Source organism: Bombina bombina, chromosome 3 (assembly GCF_027579735.1).
Source record: "Bombina bombina isolate aBomBom1 chromosome 3, aBomBom1.pri, whole genome shotgun sequence".
Taxonomy (NCBI): Eukaryota; Metazoa; Chordata; class Amphibia; order Anura; family Bombinatoridae; genus Bombina; species Bombina bombina.
In genome coordinates, this window is record NC_069501.1 from 103,441,100 (window position 1) to 103,461,739 (window position 20,640).

A 20,640-nucleotide genomic window follows, 5' to 3' on the forward strand; every position below is an offset into this window, starting at 1 on the left:
GGACTTCAACCAAAAGTCCCTTCGGGCTAGGACCGCAAAACCAAAACTTTTGGCTTCCAGTTTAATAACCTGTAAGGAAGCATCTGTAATGAAGTTATTGGCTAACTTGAGAGCCTTAATCCTGTCCTGGATCTCATCAAGAGGGGTATCTGTCTGAAGAGATTCAGACAACACATCAAACCAGTAAGCCGCAACACAGGTAACAGTGGAGATACACACCGCAGGTTGCCATTGTAGACTCTGGTGAACATACATCTTTTTAAGTAAAGCCTCCAATTTTTTATCCATTGGATCCTTAAAAGAACAACTATCCTCTATGAGAATAGTAGTCCTCTTGGCCAAAGTGGAGATCGCTCCTTCTACCTAAGGAACCGTCTGCCACGACTCCTTAATAGAATCCGCTATAGGAAACATCTTCTTAGCAATAGGAGATGGAGAAAAGGGAATACCAGGTCTTTCCCATTCTTGAGCAATAATCTCCGCAGCACGGTCAGGAACCAGAAAAACCTCCACCGCGGAGGGAACTTCAAAGTATTTGTTAAATTTACTAGATTTTTAGGATTGACTACGATAGTTGTGTTGGAGTCGTCCAAAGTAGCCAAAACCTCCTTAAGTAATAAGCAAAGGTGTTCTAGCTTAAATCTGAAGGGTACCACTTCAGCATCAGAAGAAGGAACTACACTGTCTGGGATTTCTCCCTCAGATGCTACCGACATGTCTTCTTCCTCAGGCTTATGGCAAGGGACACTCTGGATAGCCATAGCTTGATCAGAAACCTTACTGTTTCCTTAAATTTCCTTAAAGCGTTCCCTGCAACATGAGGAAAGCTGACAAGGCCTCAGATACAAGGGATACCTGGGAAGCAATGTCTTGTAGAGAAAATCCTACAGGATTGCAAGAGGAAACACAGGGCACTGTATGTGGAGACTGAAAAAGTTGGGACGCTTGAGGAGAAAGCTGTGGCATATATGCAACAGGAGACACCTGAACAGCATTTGCCTGGGAATGGTGGCTCATGGTCAAATATTTTCTCTCTATAACTTAAAGATCTCTCAATGCATGAGGAACAAAAAGGAACTGGGGGTTCCACCTAAGCATCAAAACATAACTGACAAGCAGCAACTTCGCCTGGGATAATGGTTTGAAAAGCCTCTTGATCCATCTTATGTAATAAATAAGGATAAAGTGTAAAAATTCTTTATTTGAAAATAAAAAAGTGTACTGTGTCTTTAAATAGAAATGTGTGTTAGCGCAACAAACCAAATAGACTTCAGGCTACCTATACACCACACTGAGGTGCCTACCTGTCCTGCAGCTCATTTTCAAATACAGAGCAGTTACAGAGCCCTAACTGCCGAAAAAACGGCTTACAACAGTAATCTCCATGACCAAAAGTTAAAGTATAAAAACTACTATAACACACTGAGCCACCATAAATCGCCTCGCAGTCTCAATGCCCAAACTGCCTAAAAGAAACCCCAAACATGAAGGTTTAATAAAAGTCCCATATTACATAAGACAGCTTTTAGCTGTAACAAGTGCTAGTAATCTCCTTGCAAAAGAAAATTAAAATGGCAGTTACCTGAAAGTGCTGTCCAGCAGCAGGACAGCTCACCTGGTTTGAGAGGGTGCAGCACCTCACATGGACCCATGAAGAGAGAAAAACTGAGTAAACCTACTCAGGTTTTCTAGTTATGGCAGCAGATTCTTGAGAAAACGCAGTAAGGATTGTACCTCACAAGTTCTCAAAAGCCACCACTGCCCTACTGAAGAGACTGATGTGGACTAGGCTAGACCCCAGAAAAGAACAGAGTAAGCTTACTCTGCTAAAAAAATAATAAAATCTTGATTGAAGAAAACTTCTCATCAGACACCTAAACTTCACCTCCTCCTTGCACTACAGGCAAAGAGAATGACTTGGGGATTGTGGGTAGGGGAGTGATATTTAACAGCTTTGCTGTGGTGCTCTTTGCCTCCTCCTGCTGGCCAGGAGTGATATTCTCAACAGTAATTGATGACGATCCGTGGACTCACCGTGTCATTAGAAAGAAAACCATCTTTCAGGATGAGGTTGTCAGTTGATGTACTTAAAGGGACAGTCCTACTCCAGAATTTTTATTGTTTAAAAAGATTGATAATCCTTTTATTACCCATTCCCCAGTGTTGCAAAACCAAAACGGTTATATTAATATATTTTTTGCCTCTGTGATTACCTTGTATATAAGCCTCTGCAGACTGAACCCTTATTTCAGTTCTTTTGACAGACATGCATTTTAGCCAATTAGTGCTCTAATAAGAGGTTCTTATGAGAGCATTGGGTTTTGTTTGAGCGCAAAACACTTTACTTTCAACAAGTAATACGTACGCTAACCTGTCCACTTTAAAAGTTTACCTCCAGCAGTGTTTGTGGTAAATAGCGTGCCACTTGTAATCTGGCCCTTGTATTGATATACACATTGTATTAATGCTACTATTTGTACTAAGGCTAATTTCTGTGTTTGTTTTTTTCTTTTTTCTAATAACCTCAATAAACTATATTAAAAAATAAATTAAATATTTATAAAGAAGCTGCATGTGCAAAAACAAAAGCCGTACTTTGATGGTGTTTCCTCTGCTACTAAATCGTCTTGAAGTTGAACAAATGCGTGGATCTGTGAAAGTGAAAAAGAATGAAATATATTGTTAGAGCAAATAATACTAAAATGAATATATACACAGTACATCTTTCTTAAAGATTCAGTACCTTCTGTAAGGAAAAGACACAGGACTTCATATATAAAGGGCAAAACAGTTATCCCTGTATAACAGTTCCTGAATATTGTAGTCTGAGATGCTAAACACATAGACAGGTCATACGTTACACACAACTGTCAAGAGCTTACAAAATACACATTTCAAGCAAAGACAAATATAAAATTCTTGAATTGAAGTTTTGCTTTATTTTCTTACCAGCTCAGTCACCATGATTGGCCATAATGAGGTCAGGTGTAGCGGTGAAATTCTAAGCAGTAGAACTCGGAAGAACAGAAACATCTGAGCTGCCATTACAGGAGTCTGTCCACAACGAATGTTGTCAGTCAGGCGCTCTGAAAAAGAAAAAGGATTTGTACCACAACCAACTATATTTGCTATTAAACATCAGACTGGCAGAAGCAAGCCATCATATCCCAGACAGACAAGGAAGAACTTAACAACCACAATCTGGACACACATCACATGGTCCTGGGTTTTAAGTATTTTGTTGATGCATACAAGTCTAGATGGTTTAAAGATCTGTGCATAACCTGAATAATAGTGCATATGCAGACCACCAGTTAGCTTGCTGCCTTGTTTTATGCTGCCCCCCCCAAAAAAAAAATAAACCAATAAGGAAGGATGTAACATTGTAACACCACATTGATAGTCACCCCTTTGAACTTAAAGGGACAGTGCACTCCAGTTTTCATATAACTGCATGTAATATATACTACTTTAAAGAAGAATATGCACAGATACTAATCTAAAAATCCAGTACAAAACCTTTTAAAAACTTACTTAGAAGCTCCCAGTTTAGCATTGTTGATGAGGTTAGGATGAGACACCCACTGAAATGGGCAGGGAAAGCAAGGAAAGCAGACACTCCCCCTCCCTGCATATGAAAATACCCATTACACAAACAGGAGAAAGCAGAACTGTATACTTCAGTCTACATCTGATACTTTGGGGCACAATACTATTAAAAAATAAGCAACAATATATTACTACCTTTGATGCTGGTCCGTCTACCCGCATAGCATAATTATAAATATATTATCATATCCCAGGCTGTAAAATTACCATAGTATCTAAGAACCGTGAAGATATAAACTTAGTAAAAAACACTTTAATATACAATTAGTGTGGAATTAGTTACCTTGTATGAGCGGCAGGTATAGATGGTACTGGTCAACTTCACCGCTAAACACTGCAAATGCCTGGCGCTTCAGTAGCATTCCTTTCTGCTCATTGCTTGGGTAAAGCTTTAATGAGCTGCTCTGCAATGCTGTTACAGTGTGAATAAGAAATGTGTAAATACATGTAGGGGAAGGCAGCTCTCAGTCATATTATTATTATTATCATTTATCTGTATTAATGTGTAACCCAATAGTTCCCAAACTGTGTTCAATTAAACAAAGGCTTCAAATTAAAACAAAAAGACTTTCTTTCTTTGTAATGCAATAAAAACGGCAAAGGCAAATGATTGTTGGTTCTTTGGCATGCATGCTAAAAGAACATTAGTCTATGTGTGTGTGTGTGTATATATATATATATATATATATATATATGTGATAAAACGATTTTCATGTCTCCTTTGCTGAGAATATCAGAGGCCAAAACTCTTGTAATGATATAAGCAATCACTGTGTATAATGTAGCATGGTTAGGTATACTCAGGATTGGTTCTCGATCTTAAAATTAAATTATAAAGAATTTGACCCCAAAGCTAAATTGAGGTGCTTAGGCTGATGGTGTGGGGGTATCATCTTGCACAGTTTATTTTTTACACTAACCCCCTTCTTCCTCCTTTACCTATCTATTTTGCTCACCACCTTGCAATTTCTGGCCAGTTTGCACTTTTGAGGTTTGGGGGCGCTACAGTAATCATGCATAGCATCCCAGCACCACTGGCTACTTAATGTGAAAGTAAATCCTAGCGTTTTACAAACGCTAGGATTTACTATTGAAACAAATAAAGGGCACTTTCATTCATAAAGTATAAGATACTTCATGTAGAAAGCTCCTTTATTTGATTCAATCGATCGCCGCTCTTAGCGCCTACAGCAGCCCACAGCTAAAACAAAATTATGGCTATGAGGTGACGTTTTCACCTCATAGCCAATAGCTGTGCGGTAAATCTGGCTCCCATGGGCACCAAGCTGTATTTACCGCACGGCTATTGGCTAAGAGGTGAAAACGTCACCTCTTAGCCAAAAAATATTTTAGCCGTGGGCTGCCGGAGCAGCTAAGAACAGCAATCGATTGAATCAAATAAAGGAGCTTTCTACCTGAAGTATCTTATACTTTATGAATGAAAGTGCCCTTTATTTGTTTCAATAGTAAATCCTAGAGTTTGTACAACGCTAGGATTTACTTTCATTTTAAGCATATAGGATACATTTCAGATAGCTAGAATAGGGGGGGAGAAACATTACAATTTGCAAATTACAGGGAAAAAAAGTCTAAATAAATAGTGTACGTTCTATGTTTTAGTTTGATTAAAGGGTCTTTCATGCCTCAGAGCGTACAATTTAAAAATAAAAGTTTCCAATTTACTTTTAGTATCACTTTTTTATTTAAATTTTCTTGGCATCCTTTGATGAAGTAAATTTAATTTAAATTCAGTTTTCATAGAATTAATTGTACTTTAATAAAATATACTTGTATTAGGTTTTTGAAAAGTAGCAATAAAAGGATTTTTAAATGTGAGACAACTAGACCTGGAGAAGTTGTGAACTTTTGCAAGTTGCATTCTGAGGTTTCTTCAATAATTCCAGGCAATGCTTATTTGTTACGAAAAATATTTCTTGCATTTAACTTGAATTAGATTCATGCAAAAATATATAAATTTCACATTCATTCAATCCATACTGCCCATAAGTTAACAAACCAGATAAGAAAGAATTAAAACGAAAATATTTGTCTCATCATAGATGAAATACAGTTATTGATACGCATGCACACACTGCACAAAAGTGAGACCACACAACAGAATGTGCATGCTACACATGTTAGTGGTGTAGCTCAGAGTACTTACTCATCAAATCCTTAAACATTGTTTTTTCATGGGTCAAGAGATGGTCAATAATAGATTTCCAGCTATAGGAAAACATAAAAAAGCATAAATAGGGGAGCATAAGTGTGTGTGTAGATGCATTACTTGTGTATATGTGTAATTAGGGTAAATACAAATATACACTTAATTACATACTAGAGAGAGCCAGATGTATGAGAGAGTGAGTGTATTTGAGTTATAAGGGACATGAAACACAAACTTTTTCTTTCATGATTCAGACAGAGCATACAATTTTAAACAACTTTCCAGTTCACTCCCATTATCAAATGTGTTTAATTTTCTTGGTATCTGTTAGGTGTTGTTTTCAGGGGGGGAGTGTCAGTTCAGGACTGGGCATCGGGCACACTGTACCAACTGGAAATGAATAGATTATTTGATCAGGATATCCGGAGAATAGATTTCAGACCACGCAGCAATGATTCCAAAAGCTATTCTGTTTATTGCAAGTTGAAAGGCACGTCTTATAGACAACAGTTACGGCATATAGGGTTAACAAGTGACTTATTCATAACTACATCATCTTACATAGTATTTCTGCAAGAACAAAGAAGCTCATTTAAAATATAATCAAAAGAAAAGGAGTGTTAGGGAGTCATTTCTACAGAAATACCTAACTTCAGATAACAGTAAATCTGAGCCTCATAGCCCAGCACAAATCAAGGCCGTTTGACATCTTGTAAAGATAACAGTGCATCCAAGCACATCGTCAGGGTCATTCTCAGGGCTATTCTAGCTACGCAAGTCTCCCTAACATCAGCATATTTCTCACTACATAATAAACCACTAAAATAAAGGTTAGTGAGACAAGATGGATGCCAAAGACTAAAATGGCAGCCAAGAACAAGATGGCGCAGGTCACGCTAACAATAATTCCTAACAGTATCCTTTGTTAAAGAAGCAGTAATACACTATAACTAGATGAACACATCCAGTAAGCCAATGACAAGAGGCACATATGTGCAGCCACCAATCAGTGTCTTGTTCCTAGTAGTGCATTGCTGCTCTTGAGCATACCTAGGTATGCTTTTCAACAAAATATACCAACAGAACAAAGCAAATAGATAATAGAAGTAAATTGGAAAGTTGTTTAAAAATTGTATGCTTATCTGAATAATGAAATAATTTTTTTGGGTTTCATATCCCTTTACGTTTATGTCTTTGTGAACTCTACATTATATTACAATGCATTTCAAACAGTTTATTTCCTAGCCATTAATTTAACTTGAAGGTGCTTTTTAATAAAAAAAAAAAAAAAAAATAACATGGATATTTGAAGGAAGAACTCACAAGTTATTAAATGCAGACAAAAATGTCAAAACGAAATTGTGACGACCAGGGTTAACCAAACCTGCACCATTCACTTGTTTGGCACAGAAAGGGTTAACAAAAACTTTCCACTTTAACCAATCTGTCACAGTCTAGCCACTCCAGGCAAGCCTGTGACTTAGTTCAGTGGGTGCAAGGGTTAAAAACACTCCCTAATCTGTCCTAGACTTAGAAAACATGTTAAAACTCCCCTTTACTGCCACCCACACTAAACTATCTCTAATCTACCACCACTTAAGATTTATTACATGGGAAATTTTAAGGAAAATCCAGACTAACAAATGAAATCCCAGAATACAATTTAGCAACAAAAATAATAATAATAATAATAATAATAATAATCTAAAAACACAGCATTAATACTACCAGTCTCTTTTATTAACATGGTTCAAATATTAGACAAATGCAAAAACTTAATAAAGGAATTATTTATTATGCAAAAAATGGGGCACAGTGCATAATTAATAAAAAGATAACAAATATAAATATACACAAGCAAACAGTTTTTAAAATAAAAAGGAGAAATAACAGAACCTAATACTTTACTAGCATAGATGTCTGCGCCAGGGAGATTGGCAAGAAAAGATGGCCACTCACACTGTAACAGCCTCCTCCCATGTAGAACAAACAACTTGTATTGTTAGAAACAAAGTTTCTTTGATATCAAATTGCTTGACTAAACCTATTTCTAGAGGGGCTAGGAAAATATTCACCCCTCTCTTTTTACGACGTCATAAAGCTCAGAATCTTTGGCTGAAATTATATAACATCTTATAAATTATGTTACGTATATCTATAATCACATACACAGATAGGCAATCCCTTAGTGATGTTGTGAGGAGTATTTTGATACCAAACAGCATATATTTTGCATTCTTTATGGTTCTGAGGCATTATGACTTATAAAAGTATATTTATTTGGAAAGCTGGTTGTCCTTTCAATGACCTCAGGTTAGTGCCTGTGTTCCATCATTAGTGCTGAAAAGTTGTGGCAATAAACTGACCATAGGAAATAAAACGTTTTCTCTTGTGGATCATACAAACTATTTATGAGGGATCTAGCTTACCTAAGGTAAAACACAGCAACAAATTTCTTCTGAAAAAAAAACATGTTTTTAGCACACAAGCTAAAGATAATTAACCCTTTAGCATCTAAATCATGAGGTATAAATATTTTATAGAACAGCATAAAATGGCCTTTGGAGAATAATATGAATGGCCTAATGCATTAATGAATAACATTAAATAACAAAATATATTTCTATGCTAGAAAATGCTTGTCCAATCTAAAACTTAGAGGCCATAACGATTAATTTTATTTGTCACTTTCCCAAAAGGAATATTTCATGTCAACCACTGACAAATTGTTTGTACTACTCTGAACCTATAACCACAAGATGTAATACAAAGAATGTGATTCTGCATGTTTACCTGTCTAGTTATGTGCAGTAACACAATTAAATCTGTGCACTGCTTTGCCAACCCCTATTGGCACTTCTGCAAGTTAAAAAACAACAATCTGTAAAAAAGAACCATTACTCAGAGGAGCCAAAGAAATATTTCTATGCAGTCTACTTACTGTATACAGGAATTGTCCATCTGGAAAAAGCCAGGGTCCATATATAAATCAAATACGTCCTTCTTCCAAGCTCTCTTTGTGTAGGCGTATCCACTGAGACTGCTGAGCAGCTGGGCACCGGCACGGAAACTAGGAGCATTGTATGCACTAGAGGAGTCATCAGAAACATATTCAGTGACAAAGGAGTTGATGGCAAACCACATCTGCGTGTACTTAAATTATTTCTTAGACTATGTTGCAAGGCTGCTAAACTACAGATGTTCACATGTGAATTGCAGTATTTTAATGGATTAAAACAGCAGTACAGTACAGAAAAATCTCTTGCTACTTTATTGAAAAGAATAGTCTTGTTTCTAGAGGCCAGACACTGCTTTTCAATGAAAAAATTGGACTAACTAGAATGGGAGCCACAGTTTAATCCTTACTATTAGGGAACACAACCTGCTTATACATAGGTTCTCATGACAGTGACTCTAGCATGTAGGACCAATCGGCAGTGCCATAGCTCACAACTAAGGATGTCACACAATTAGGATTCATTGCAAAAATATCCAAAATGTCTCATGCTATCCATCTTTATATTGAGCTGCATTTATTTATTATTATTAGTTATTTATTAGTTAAAACAAATTAGCATTATTATTAGTAATATTTATTAAAGGGCTATTATTGCGATAAAATTGCATGCTCTAATTCATTACAGCAGGTCATCTTATCAATAGCAACCCCTAACTCCACGTAATTAACCATCACAAATTTGTTAAACACATAGTTAAAGTGCTGATTGGGACGCACAGAGCACTGCTGGTCATAAACAAAAACAGACGCTGATCCTATCAGCAGCAGCAGTTGCACAGCTGGGTTATGCAACTAGCGGTGCTTATTTTATCATTGCCACTTTCTTCTCAGGACTGCATGGCCCTTTAAAGATTCCTGTGAAGTAATTTAAAGTATGGATGTCACATGAATTTAAAAATAAGGTTGTCCAAGGTAAAAAATAAAACAAAAAAAAGCTAAGTAATTGTGTACAATTTTCTTTAATTACATTAATTACACGTACAATAATGCCATAGTATATAATACAATATGACATTGATGAAGCAGCTGGAGAAGTCAGTTGTCCCCTAATTGGTCTTATAGCTTATTAGACTGAACCAGTTTGCCATGAGATGGCATAAATGTAATGACCAAAGGAAAAAGATGCCAGCCATCTATGAGCTAGATTCCGAGTGGTCCGCTAAGGGGTTTTTCAATGGGTGTTTGCTGGCGTTGAAAGTATTGCGCATATTACAGGTTGAAAGTAAATGTGTTCGCTTGAGTGCAATTTAATTTAACAAGCACCATAGCTGATTGGACAACAATTCAAACATTAAAGGGATACTAACCCCACATTTTTCTTTGATGATTCAGATAGAGCATGCAATTTTAAGCAACTTTCTAATTTACTCCTATTATCAATTTTTCTTTGTTCTCATGTTATCTTGATTTGAAAAAGCAGTAATAAAAGTTTAGTGGCCGGCCCATTTTTAGTTCAGCACCTTGGTAGAGCTTGCTGATTGGTTTGCTACATTTAGCCACAAATCAGCAAGTGCTACCCAGGTGCGGAACAAAAAATGGTCTAAAGCTTACAGTACTGCTTTTTCAAATCAAGATAGCATGAGAACAAAGAAAAATTGATAATAGGAATAAATTAGAAAGGTGCTTAAAATCTCATGCTCTATCTGAATCATGAAAGAAAACAAATTGGGTTTAGAATCCCTTTAAGCTCACAGAAAAACTGACTTTTAAAATGGGCAACGGAGATTAATTCAACTGATGAATTAAACTCAATCTAAAATATAACTAACATTCCGGATCTGTTTTTATAAAGGGGATATAGTTTACCATCACTTTAATATAGAGTCTTTGTAGTAGTACAGATAAATAGCACCATATAGTGTGATATCTCTAAGAAAATAAGTAAAAAAAAAAAAAAAAAGAAAGTATCACTCGCAAGCGTAAAGCACTTCTAATTTTACAGACAATGGCCTCTATTTAACAAAGTTCTTGCGGACCTGATCCGACAGTGCGGATCAGGTCCGCAAGACCTCGCTGAATGCGGAGAGCAATACGCTTATTCGGAGCTTGATAGATAGGCCCCAATGTATAAATCAAATGTCCAGCACCTTTGCAAATATGGGTGCACGCTAGAGGGCCCTGCACTCACACCAAACAAAGTATATCCAAAGGAGCAGCACTTAAAGTATAACAATAATTGTTTATTGGAACATCATTATAAAAACATATCACGTTTCAGTCCAACCGACCTTAATCATGTTGTATACAAGATGCACGAAAAACACACTTTTTAAACCCTAACTGGGTGGAGCCAATAATCCATAAAGCTGTAGATTAACCTTTTCATTACCTATAACATATACTGTATATTAAAATTAATTCATAGCTCCATCTAGTGGTTACCAGAATAATAGCTGACTTATCAATAGGGCCTATTCACACATATTATTTAGTATATATAGAATTGCAGTCCTGGCCAAAGGTTTTGGAAGTGACACAAATATTAATTTTCAAAAAGTCTGCAGCCTCAGTTTTTATGATGGCAATTTGCATATACTCCAGAATGCTATGAAGAGTGATCATATACATTCAAGAAAAAGTATTTTTCCAGCCACCAGTTAAACTTTAAAAAGACCTTTATTCGTTTCTTACAGGGTCCATCATATCAACAACAACGTTTCAAACCTATGCCAGGTTCTTAATCATGTCTACTGAATAGTATACAGGTGTGTCTTTTATACCTGTCCAATTTTTATCAGATTGCACAATAGTGCCATCTTGTGGTTAAAATTTAAAATTACATGTGACAAATTATCTAAAGGAATTTACTATTAATTCTTATATTTTAAGTTGGTTTCTTCATTACTTATATATGTTTGTCACATGGAAATTTAAAACCAAATTTATATACATATAATTAAAACCTATACACATTATAGTATCAGAATCAAACATGCTGCTACAGGTATATGCTATCATAGTCAAAAAAATAATGACCATTCAAAATCTTTATTTAAGCCTTCAGGTATCATTGTGTTTAATCTGTTTATCCAAAACATCTCCCTTCTTTTAAGCATCTGGTCTCTGTCACCTCCCCTCCTGGGTCTGTCAACTTGTTCAATGACTTGAAATCTAAGTTGACTGATGTTGTGACCCATGGAGAGGAAGTGACAGGAAACAGGAGCCTCCATATTTTTGTTTCTAATGTTAGATTTATGTTCTGTGATTCTTGTTCTTACTTCCCTACTCGTTTCTCCTATATAAATCCTGGCACACGGACATTTGATGAGATAAATAGCATATGTGCTTCTACATGTTAGATATTTCTTTATAGGGTATTTGGTTCCCTTAATGGGGTGAAAAAAATCTTTCCCTTTTATTATTGAACTACAGTGACTGCAATGAAGGCAGGGATAACACCCTCTATTATCTGATCCCATTGTTGTTTGTAAAGTCTTCCTATTACTACCTATATCTGCCCTTACTAATTCATCTCTCAAATTTTTGGTTTTCTTATAAGCTACCATAGGAATATGTTTGAAGTCCTCCACTTGGGGATTACAGTCTCTCAGTATGTGCCAGTGTCTATTTATGATATGTGATATTTTTGTTCCTAGGGAGTTGTATTGGGTAACAAATATCATTCTGTTTTCTTTTGTTTTGTTTTTAGTGTTATCAGTTTCTTTATTTTTGAAGTATTCCAACTGTTTTGTAATTAGATCTTCTGGATACCCTCTTCTTTTGAATTTATCTGCCATTTCATTTAGTCTTATGTCACATCTCCTTTCATCAGTCACTATTCTTTTTACTCTTTTAAATTGACCTTGGGGTATTGCTTCTATTGTTCTTTTTGAATGGAAACTGTCATATTGTAATACTTTATTTTTATCTGTGGGTTTCACATACAAGTCAGTTTTTAAGAAGCCTTGTTCTTTATATACAAAAGTGTCTAAGAATGCTACTCCTGTTTCCTCCATATTGAGTGTAAATTTGAGCCCAGCTACTGATGTGTTAAGGTGTTGAACAAATTGCAGTAGGCTACCAGTGTCTCCCCACCATATGCCAAATATGTCATCCACAAATCTCCACCATGCTGCACCATATTTTAAAAATAATGGATGTGAATATATGAATTTCTCTTCTATGTGGGACATAAAAATGTTGGCATATGTTGGGGCTACACTGGAGCCCATTGCAGTGCCTTGCTTTTGTAGAAAAAAAGTGTCTTGAAATAAAAAATAATTGTGGTATAATATGACGGATAATAGATCTATTAGGAATTGTATTTCATCTTCATTATATTTGTTGTTAGTTTTTAATGTGTTAGTTACTGCTTCAATGCCACTGGTGTGTTTGATTGATGTATATAAGCTAGTGACATCTAATGTATACAATATGCATTTATCTCCAATCTGTCCAATGTCTTTTAATTTAGCAAGAAAGTCATTAGTGTCTTTCAAATATGAAGAAGTGTCTAATAGATACGGCTGTAATACTTTGTCTAAAAATATTGCAATTTTTGAAAAAATGGAATTAACTCCTGCCACTATTGGGCGTCCTGGTGGTTGATATTTATCTTTGTGTATTTTTGGTGAGATGTATATAACTGGTCTTACTGGGTTTTTTTCAATGAGACATTCTTTGAATTCATTTGTAATAATACCATTTTTGACTGCTGCATTGGTGATGTGTTCTATTTCTTTCCCTATTTGAATTGTGGGATCTCTAATCAAGGCTTCATATACTGTGGTGTCATTGAGTTGCCTCTGTATCTCTTTCACATAATCAATTTTATTTAATAGCACCACTGCTCCGCCCTTATCCGCTTCCTTTATTATGATTTCATTGTTATTCTTTAGCTTGTTAATGGTATCTTGTTGCTTCCTATCAATGTGCACTAGTTCTCTCTTTTTGTTTCTCTTTAAAAGATTTTTTACTTCTTTTTGGACTAATTTTGCAAATGTGGCTACACTATGTTGTGTTGGTGGGTTGAATTTACTTTTGCCTTTAATACCAAATGTTTTAGGATCATTAAACTTAATGTCCTTTTTCTTAGCATCAGTCTTGCTTGTTACTGGTGTCTCTGTCATGCCTTTTAGTGTGGAGAAATGAATAAAGAAATATCTAACATGTAGAAGCACATATGCTATTTATCTCATCAAATGTCCGTGTGCCAGGATTTATATAGGAGAAACGAGTAGGGAAGTAAGAACAAGAATCACAGAACATAAATCTAACATTAGAAACAAAAATATGGAGGCTCCTGTTTCCTGTCACTTCCTCTCCATGGGTCACAACATCAGTCAACTTAGATTTCAAGTCATTGAACAAGTTGACAGACCCAGGAGGGGAGGTGACAGAGACCAGATGCTTAAAAGAAGGGAGATGTTTTGGATAAACAGATTAAACACAATGATACCTGAAGGCTTAAATAAAGATTTTGAATGGTCATTATTTTTTTGACTATGATAGCATATACCTGTAGCAGCATGTTTGATTCTGATACTATAATGTGTATAGGTTTTAATTATATGTATATAAATTTGGTTTTAAATTTCCATGTGACAAACATATATAAGTAATGAAGAAACCAACTTAAAATATAAGAATTAATAGTAAATTCCTTTAGATAATTTGTCACATGTAATTTTAAATTTTAACCACAAGATGGCACTATTGTGCAATCTGATAAAAATTGGACAGGTATAAAAGACACACCTGTATACTATTCAGTAGACATGATTAAGAACCTGGCATAGGTTTGAAACGTTGTTGTTGATATGATGGACCCTGTAAGAAACGAATAAAGGTCTTTTTAAAGTTTAACTGGTGGCTGGAAAAATACTTTTTCTTGGATATATATTGGGGTCTGGCTAACCCTTTTCCCGTGCCCCAAAAAGGAAAATAGGTGCTGTCTTTCACTATCATATTCACATGATCATATACATTGCAATTAATAGAAACGTCAATTTTTGTCATGAAAATGAACTTAATCCCTAAAAAAAACACATTTCCACTGCATTTCAGCCCTGCCACAAAAGGACCAGCTGACATCATGTCAGTGATTCTCTCGTTAACACAGGTGTCAGTGTTGACGAGGACAAGGCTGGAGACCACTCTGTCATGCTGATTGAGTTAGAATAACAGACTGGAAGCAATAAAAAAAGAGGGTGATGTTTGAAATCATTGTTCTTCTTCTGTTAACCATGGTTACCTGAAAGGAAACACGTGCAGTCATCATTGCTTTGCACAAAAAGTGGATTCACAGGCAAGAATATTGCTACTACTAAATGCACCTAAATCAACAATTTATTGGATCATCAAGAACTTCAAGGAGGGAGGATCAATTGTTGTGAAGAAGGCTTCAGGGAGCCCAAGGAAGTCTAGCAAGTGCCAGGACCGTCTCCTAAAGTTGATTCAGCTGCGGGATCTGGGCACCACCAGTGTAGAGCTTGCTCAGGAATGGCAGCAGGTAGGTGTGAGTGCATCTGCACGCACAGTGAGGCAAAGACTTTTGTAGGATGGCCTGGTGTCAAGAAGGGCAGCAAAGAAGCCACTTCTCTCTAAGAAAAACATCAGGGACAGACTGATATTCTGCAAAAGGTACAGGGATTGGACTGCTGAGGACTGGGGTAAAGTCATTTTCTCTGATGAATCCCCTTTCCGATTGTTTGGGGCATCCGGGAAAAAAACATGTCCGGAGAAGAAAAGGTAAACACTACCATCAGTCCTGTATCATGCCAGCAGTAAAGCATCCCAAGACCATTCATGTGTGGGGTTGCTTCTCAGCCAAGGGAGTGGGCTCACACACAATTTTGCCTAAAAACACAGCCATGAATAAAGAATGGTACAAAAACATCCTCCAAGAGCAACGTCTCCCAATCATCCAAGAACAGTTTGGTGACAAACAATGCCTTTTTCAGCATGATGGAGCACCTTGCCATAATGCAAAAGTGATAATTAAGTGGTTTGGAGAACAAAATATCGAAATTTTGGGTCCATAGCAAGGAAACTCCCCAGACCTTAATCCCATTGAGAACTTGTGGTCAATCCTCAAGAGGTGGGTGAACAACCCCCCCCCCCCAATACACAAATTCTGACAAACTCCAAGCATTGATTATGCAAGAATGTGCTGCAATCAGTTAGGATTTGACCCAGAAGTTGATTGACAGCATGCCAGGACGAATTGCAGAGGTCTTGAAAAAGAAGGGTTAACTATTGACTCTTTGCATAAACTTAATGTAATTGTTGTCATTAATAGCCTTTGCCACTTATGAAATGCTTGTAATTATACTTCCGTATACCATAGTAACATCAGAAAAAAGATCTAAAAAAAACACTTAAGAGCAGACTTTGTGAAAATTAAAATTTTTGTCATTCTAAAAACTTTTGGCCAGGACTGTACAGTAAACAACTATATAATGTATCAATGTCAAATATCCCAGGGAAATAAAAAAGGAAGACAAAACTAATCTATGGGAAACTTAAGAAAATGGACAGGTCATATTATGTAAAATAAATTAAAAACTAGCAGGATGATACATAGGTTTTTAAACCTCTATCTAAGGACCCCTTTTTATATTAAAAGGGAACTTGTTAAGTGTGTAGACAGGGCATTCAGGAATGATTTGTTAACACAATAGGAAGTTCCTGGATCCTGAATCTTTTACAATACCATTTTCTACACACTTCCCAAACTCCATAAAGGATAAAAAAATTCCCTCCAGGACGCCCATAGTGGCGAGGACTAGTTCTATACTTACGAATGACTGTTTATTTAGAGTTTTTTCCCTGTTTTGTTTGCCATGTGCGGCTGGCAGCCATTTTACTCACCTCTCTTGCTGTCTGGTGCATACTGTGTGATGCTGCTCATTTCCTGCACTTCCTTTTATGGCCAGACTGGTGTACATCATCCGTGTGAGACAGGATGCAGTCTCAGAATTGTGATGTCATCACTTATATTTAAAGGGCCTCTGTTCAGTATGCTTTGCCCTTGCGTTGTGTCAGACCTGTTTGTAAAAGCTCCTGTGTATTACCTGGCTGTCTGACGTCCTTCCTGGTTCCTGAACCCTGGCTTGTTCCTGACTCTGCTGTTCTCCTTGTTCCTGATTCCGGCTCGTCTGACTACTCGATTTGGCTCCTGACTCGGCTCGTATGACTACCAGCTCTGGTTTTGATTCCTGGCTTGTTATTTGACTTGTGGACTTTTTATTATTTTTTGCTATTAATAAAGGTGTGATTATTTTTGCACTTCTCGTCTCAGTCTGATTCCTGGCACCCTGACATTAAGGGCCATGAATCCTGATGGTGCTAATAATCCACCTTTACCTGCCATAATTTCCAGGATGGATGAACAGGATCACCGCTTGGATCAATTTGCACTAGCCCTGCAAACCCTGCTGACTCGCACAGCACATTTGGACCAAAGTGTCCCGCAAGTTATGGCTGCTCCTGTTTCTGCTGCTGCACCTAGTCCTACCAGGAGCATGTCCGGTTCTGCACCTCTACCTCAGCATTATGGAGGCGGTCCTAATCAGTGCAGAGGGTTTTTGAACCAGGTGGGCATTTACTTTGAGATGTTACCTCAGGCGCTTCCCTATGACAGAGCTAAGGTGGGATTTCTCATCTCGTTACTCTCTGACACAGCTCTTGCCTGGGCTAATCCCTTGTGGGAGACAAATAAACCTGTGATTTCAAATTACCCTGAATTTGTGGCCTCCTTTTGAAGGGTATTTGATGTTCCGGCTCGCTCCTCCTCTGCTGCTAAACGACTCATGTCCATTCAGCAAGGTACAAGATCTGTTGCTCAGTATACCATTGAGTTCCGTACGCTTGCCACAGAGGTAGGTTGGAACAATGAAGCCCTTGTTGCCGCCTTATTTCATGGGCTCTCTGATGCGATTAAAGACGACGTTGCTGCCAGAGATTTACCCGAAGATCTCGAGGCATTGGTGTCTTTTTTGATTCTAATTGACATCAGACTAAGTGAGAGGCCCTCTTTCAAGAAGCGCTTGCGGAAGCCTCCTGTTCCGTTGTCTCCTACGTGTTCGTTCCCACCTATGCCTCCCTCTCCTCCCATGCCTCCTGGTCCCGAGTCACCAGGTACAGCTGAGCCGATGCAGTTGGGATTCACGCATCTCTCTGCGGCGGAGAGGGCCTTTAGGAGGAAGGAGGGGCTCTGCCTCTATTGTGGGTTACAGGGCCACCTTTTGAAGTCTTGTCCCACACGGCCGGGAAACGCTCACACCTAAGGTCCTATCGGGGGCAGACCTTGGGTGGTTTATCCTTGTCCCCGGAACCGCTAAAGGAGAAACCTTTGGTCACAGTTGTTCTTTCCTGGGTGGACTCCTCCATAGTAACCCAGGCTCTTGTTGACTCCGGTGCTGCAGGCTATTTCAATGACAGTGCTTTTGTATCAAAGCCCTCCATTCCTGTTTTGCCTCGGTCCGTTCCGCTTGCTATTGAGGCCATTGATGGCAGGTCCCTTCAGCCCGCACTCGTTAATCATGAAACCGCTCCGTTATCCATGGCTGTTGGGGCTCTCCATTTTGAAAACCTCTAGTTCCAGCTGATAAACTCTTCGCATTTTCCGGTTGTTCTAGGTTATCCCTGGCTCCAAAAGCACAATCCCAGTCGCGACTGGCGTAGGTCCGAAATTTTGTTGTGGTCTCCACAATGTATTTACACTTGCCTTCGGAAACCAGTTAAAGTCTTGTGCACTTCTTCGGTATCTCAATTGCCAGAGGAGTACCAAGAGTTCCTAGACGTTTTTGACAAGGTGCGTGCCGGTACGTTGCCTCCTCACCGATCTTATGATTGTGCCATAGACCTGCAACCCGGAGCCATTCCTCCTCGGGCCGGGTTTACCCTCTGTCTGTTGCGGAGAATTGTGCTATGGAGGAGTATGTTGCCGATGCTCTGTCGCGGGGGATCATCCGCAAATCCTGCTCTCCTGCAGGGGCTGGCTTCTTCTTTGTGAAGAAAAAGGGTGGCGAGTTAAGAACATGCATCGATTATAGGGGTCTTAATCATCTTACCATTAAGAATGCTTACCCTATTCCGCTCATTACGGAACTCTTTGACTGCCTCAAGGGAGCTACGGTCTTTACTAAACTTGATTTGAGAGGAGCGTACAATCTCGTTAGGATCAAGAAGGGCCACAAACGGAAAACAGCATTTAACACCAGGAGCGGGCATTATGAGTATCCTGTGATGCCCTTTGGCCTATGTAATGCTCCTGCTGTTTTCCAGGAATTTATTAATGATGTCCTACGAGATATGTTGCAACAGTGTGTTGTGGTGTATTTAGATGACATCCTAATACACTCACCCACACTTGAGGTTCATCGTTCTGATGTTACACGAGTTCTTCAGAGACTACGTGAGAACGGCCTGTTTTGTAAACTCGAGAAATATGAGTTCCATCAGACTCAAGTAACCTTCCTAGGTTATGTTATCTCTGTTGCAGGGTTCTCCATGGATCCTGACAAGTTAACTGCAGTTCTGCAGTGGCCTCGCTCAGTTGGTCTTCGGTCTATTCAACGTTTTTTGGGGTTCGCCAATTACTATAGAAAGTTATTAAAAACTTTTCTTCCTTGGTCAAACCTATCACAGACTTCACCCGTAAAGAGAATGATCCACTCCATTGGTCACCTACTGCCATTAAGGCCTTTGATAGTCTTAAGACTGCCTTTGCTGCCACTCCAGTTCTGCAATTATGAAATTGGTGACAGGGAATTACTGGCCATAATTTTGGCACTCAAGGAATGGAGGCATCTTCTCGAGGGTACTAGCGTGCCAGTGCTCATTCTTACTGACCACAAGAATTTAACTTATCTATCTGAAGCAAAATGTTTGTCGCCCAGACAGGCCAGGTAGGCGCTATTTTTGTCTCGGTTTAATTATGTGGTCTCCTACCTGCCTGGTAGTAAGAATGTTAGGGCTGATGACCTCTCTCGACAATTTTCCCCTCTGTCCAAGGAGGAAGTACCTACTCCAGTTATACCTCCTGACCATATTTTGGCTACCATACGTACTAATTTGACTTCTCCCTTGGGGGAGGAGATCCTGGCTGCACAAACCAATGCACCTCCTGAGAAACCTAGTGGTAAGTGTTTTGTTCCTGAGAATCTTCGAACTAAACTTTTGCACACTTACCACTATCCTAAAGCCGCAGGTCACCCAGGCAAGAACCAAATTATTTGGTCTGTCACTCGACAATTCTGGTGGCCAGGTCTTCGTTCTGATGTTGCTGCATATATTGCCTCCTGCTCAGTTTGTGCACAGAATAAGACTCCTCGACGTCTTCCTGTGGGTCTTCTTCAACTTATTGCTAATGGTGAGCGTCCTTGGACACATCTTTCCATGGACTTCATTGTCGAGCTCCCTGTTTCCAATGGCAATACTGTTATCCTTATGGTGGTTGACCGTTTTTCTAAAATGTCACATTGCATTCCCTTGAACAATTTGCCTACCGCTCAGGAGCTTGCTTCAATTTTTGCCCGGGAGATCTTTAGTTTACATGGGTTACCCAAGGAGATAGTGTCGGACCGGGGTAGCCAGTTTGTCTCCAGATTTTGGCGTTCCTTTTGTGCTCAAATGGGGATCCAGCTTTCCTTCTCCTCGGCATATCACCCTCAATCTAATGGGGCTGCGGAACGGTCTAATCAAGCTGTGGAACAGTTCCTCCGTTGCTATGTCTCAGATCACCACAATAATTGGTCTGAACTGTTACCTTGGGCAGAGTTTGCTTGTAATAGTGCTATTAATGCTTCCTCCAAGTTATCCCCGTTCATGGCAAATTATGGGTTTCAACCATCCTTGTTGCCCGATTCATTCATGTCTCAGGGTATTCCGGCTTTGGAAG

The 20,640-nt window shown here is 38.4% G+C and overlaps 1 protein-coding gene across 1 annotated transcript in view; it reads right to left on the reverse strand.

Moving 5' to 3' along the window:
• DOP1B (DOP1 leucine zipper like protein B) overlaps positions 1–20,640 on the reverse strand; it is a 593,629-nt gene that overhangs the window by 77,904 nt on the left and 495,085 nt on the right. The window contains exons 29-33 of the mRNA XM_053705165.1: positions 8,718–8,864; positions 5,774–5,835; positions 3,893–4,021; positions 2,950–3,086; positions 2,596–2,651 (exon numbers count right to left, since the gene is read on the reverse strand). Coding sequence (XP_053561140.1) covers positions 2,596–2,651; positions 2,950–3,086; positions 3,893–4,021; positions 5,774–5,835; positions 8,718–8,864 — 531 coding nt within the window. The remainder of the gene's footprint in view (positions 1–2,595; positions 2,652–2,949; positions 3,087–3,892; positions 4,022–5,773; positions 5,836–8,717; positions 8,865–20,640) is intronic.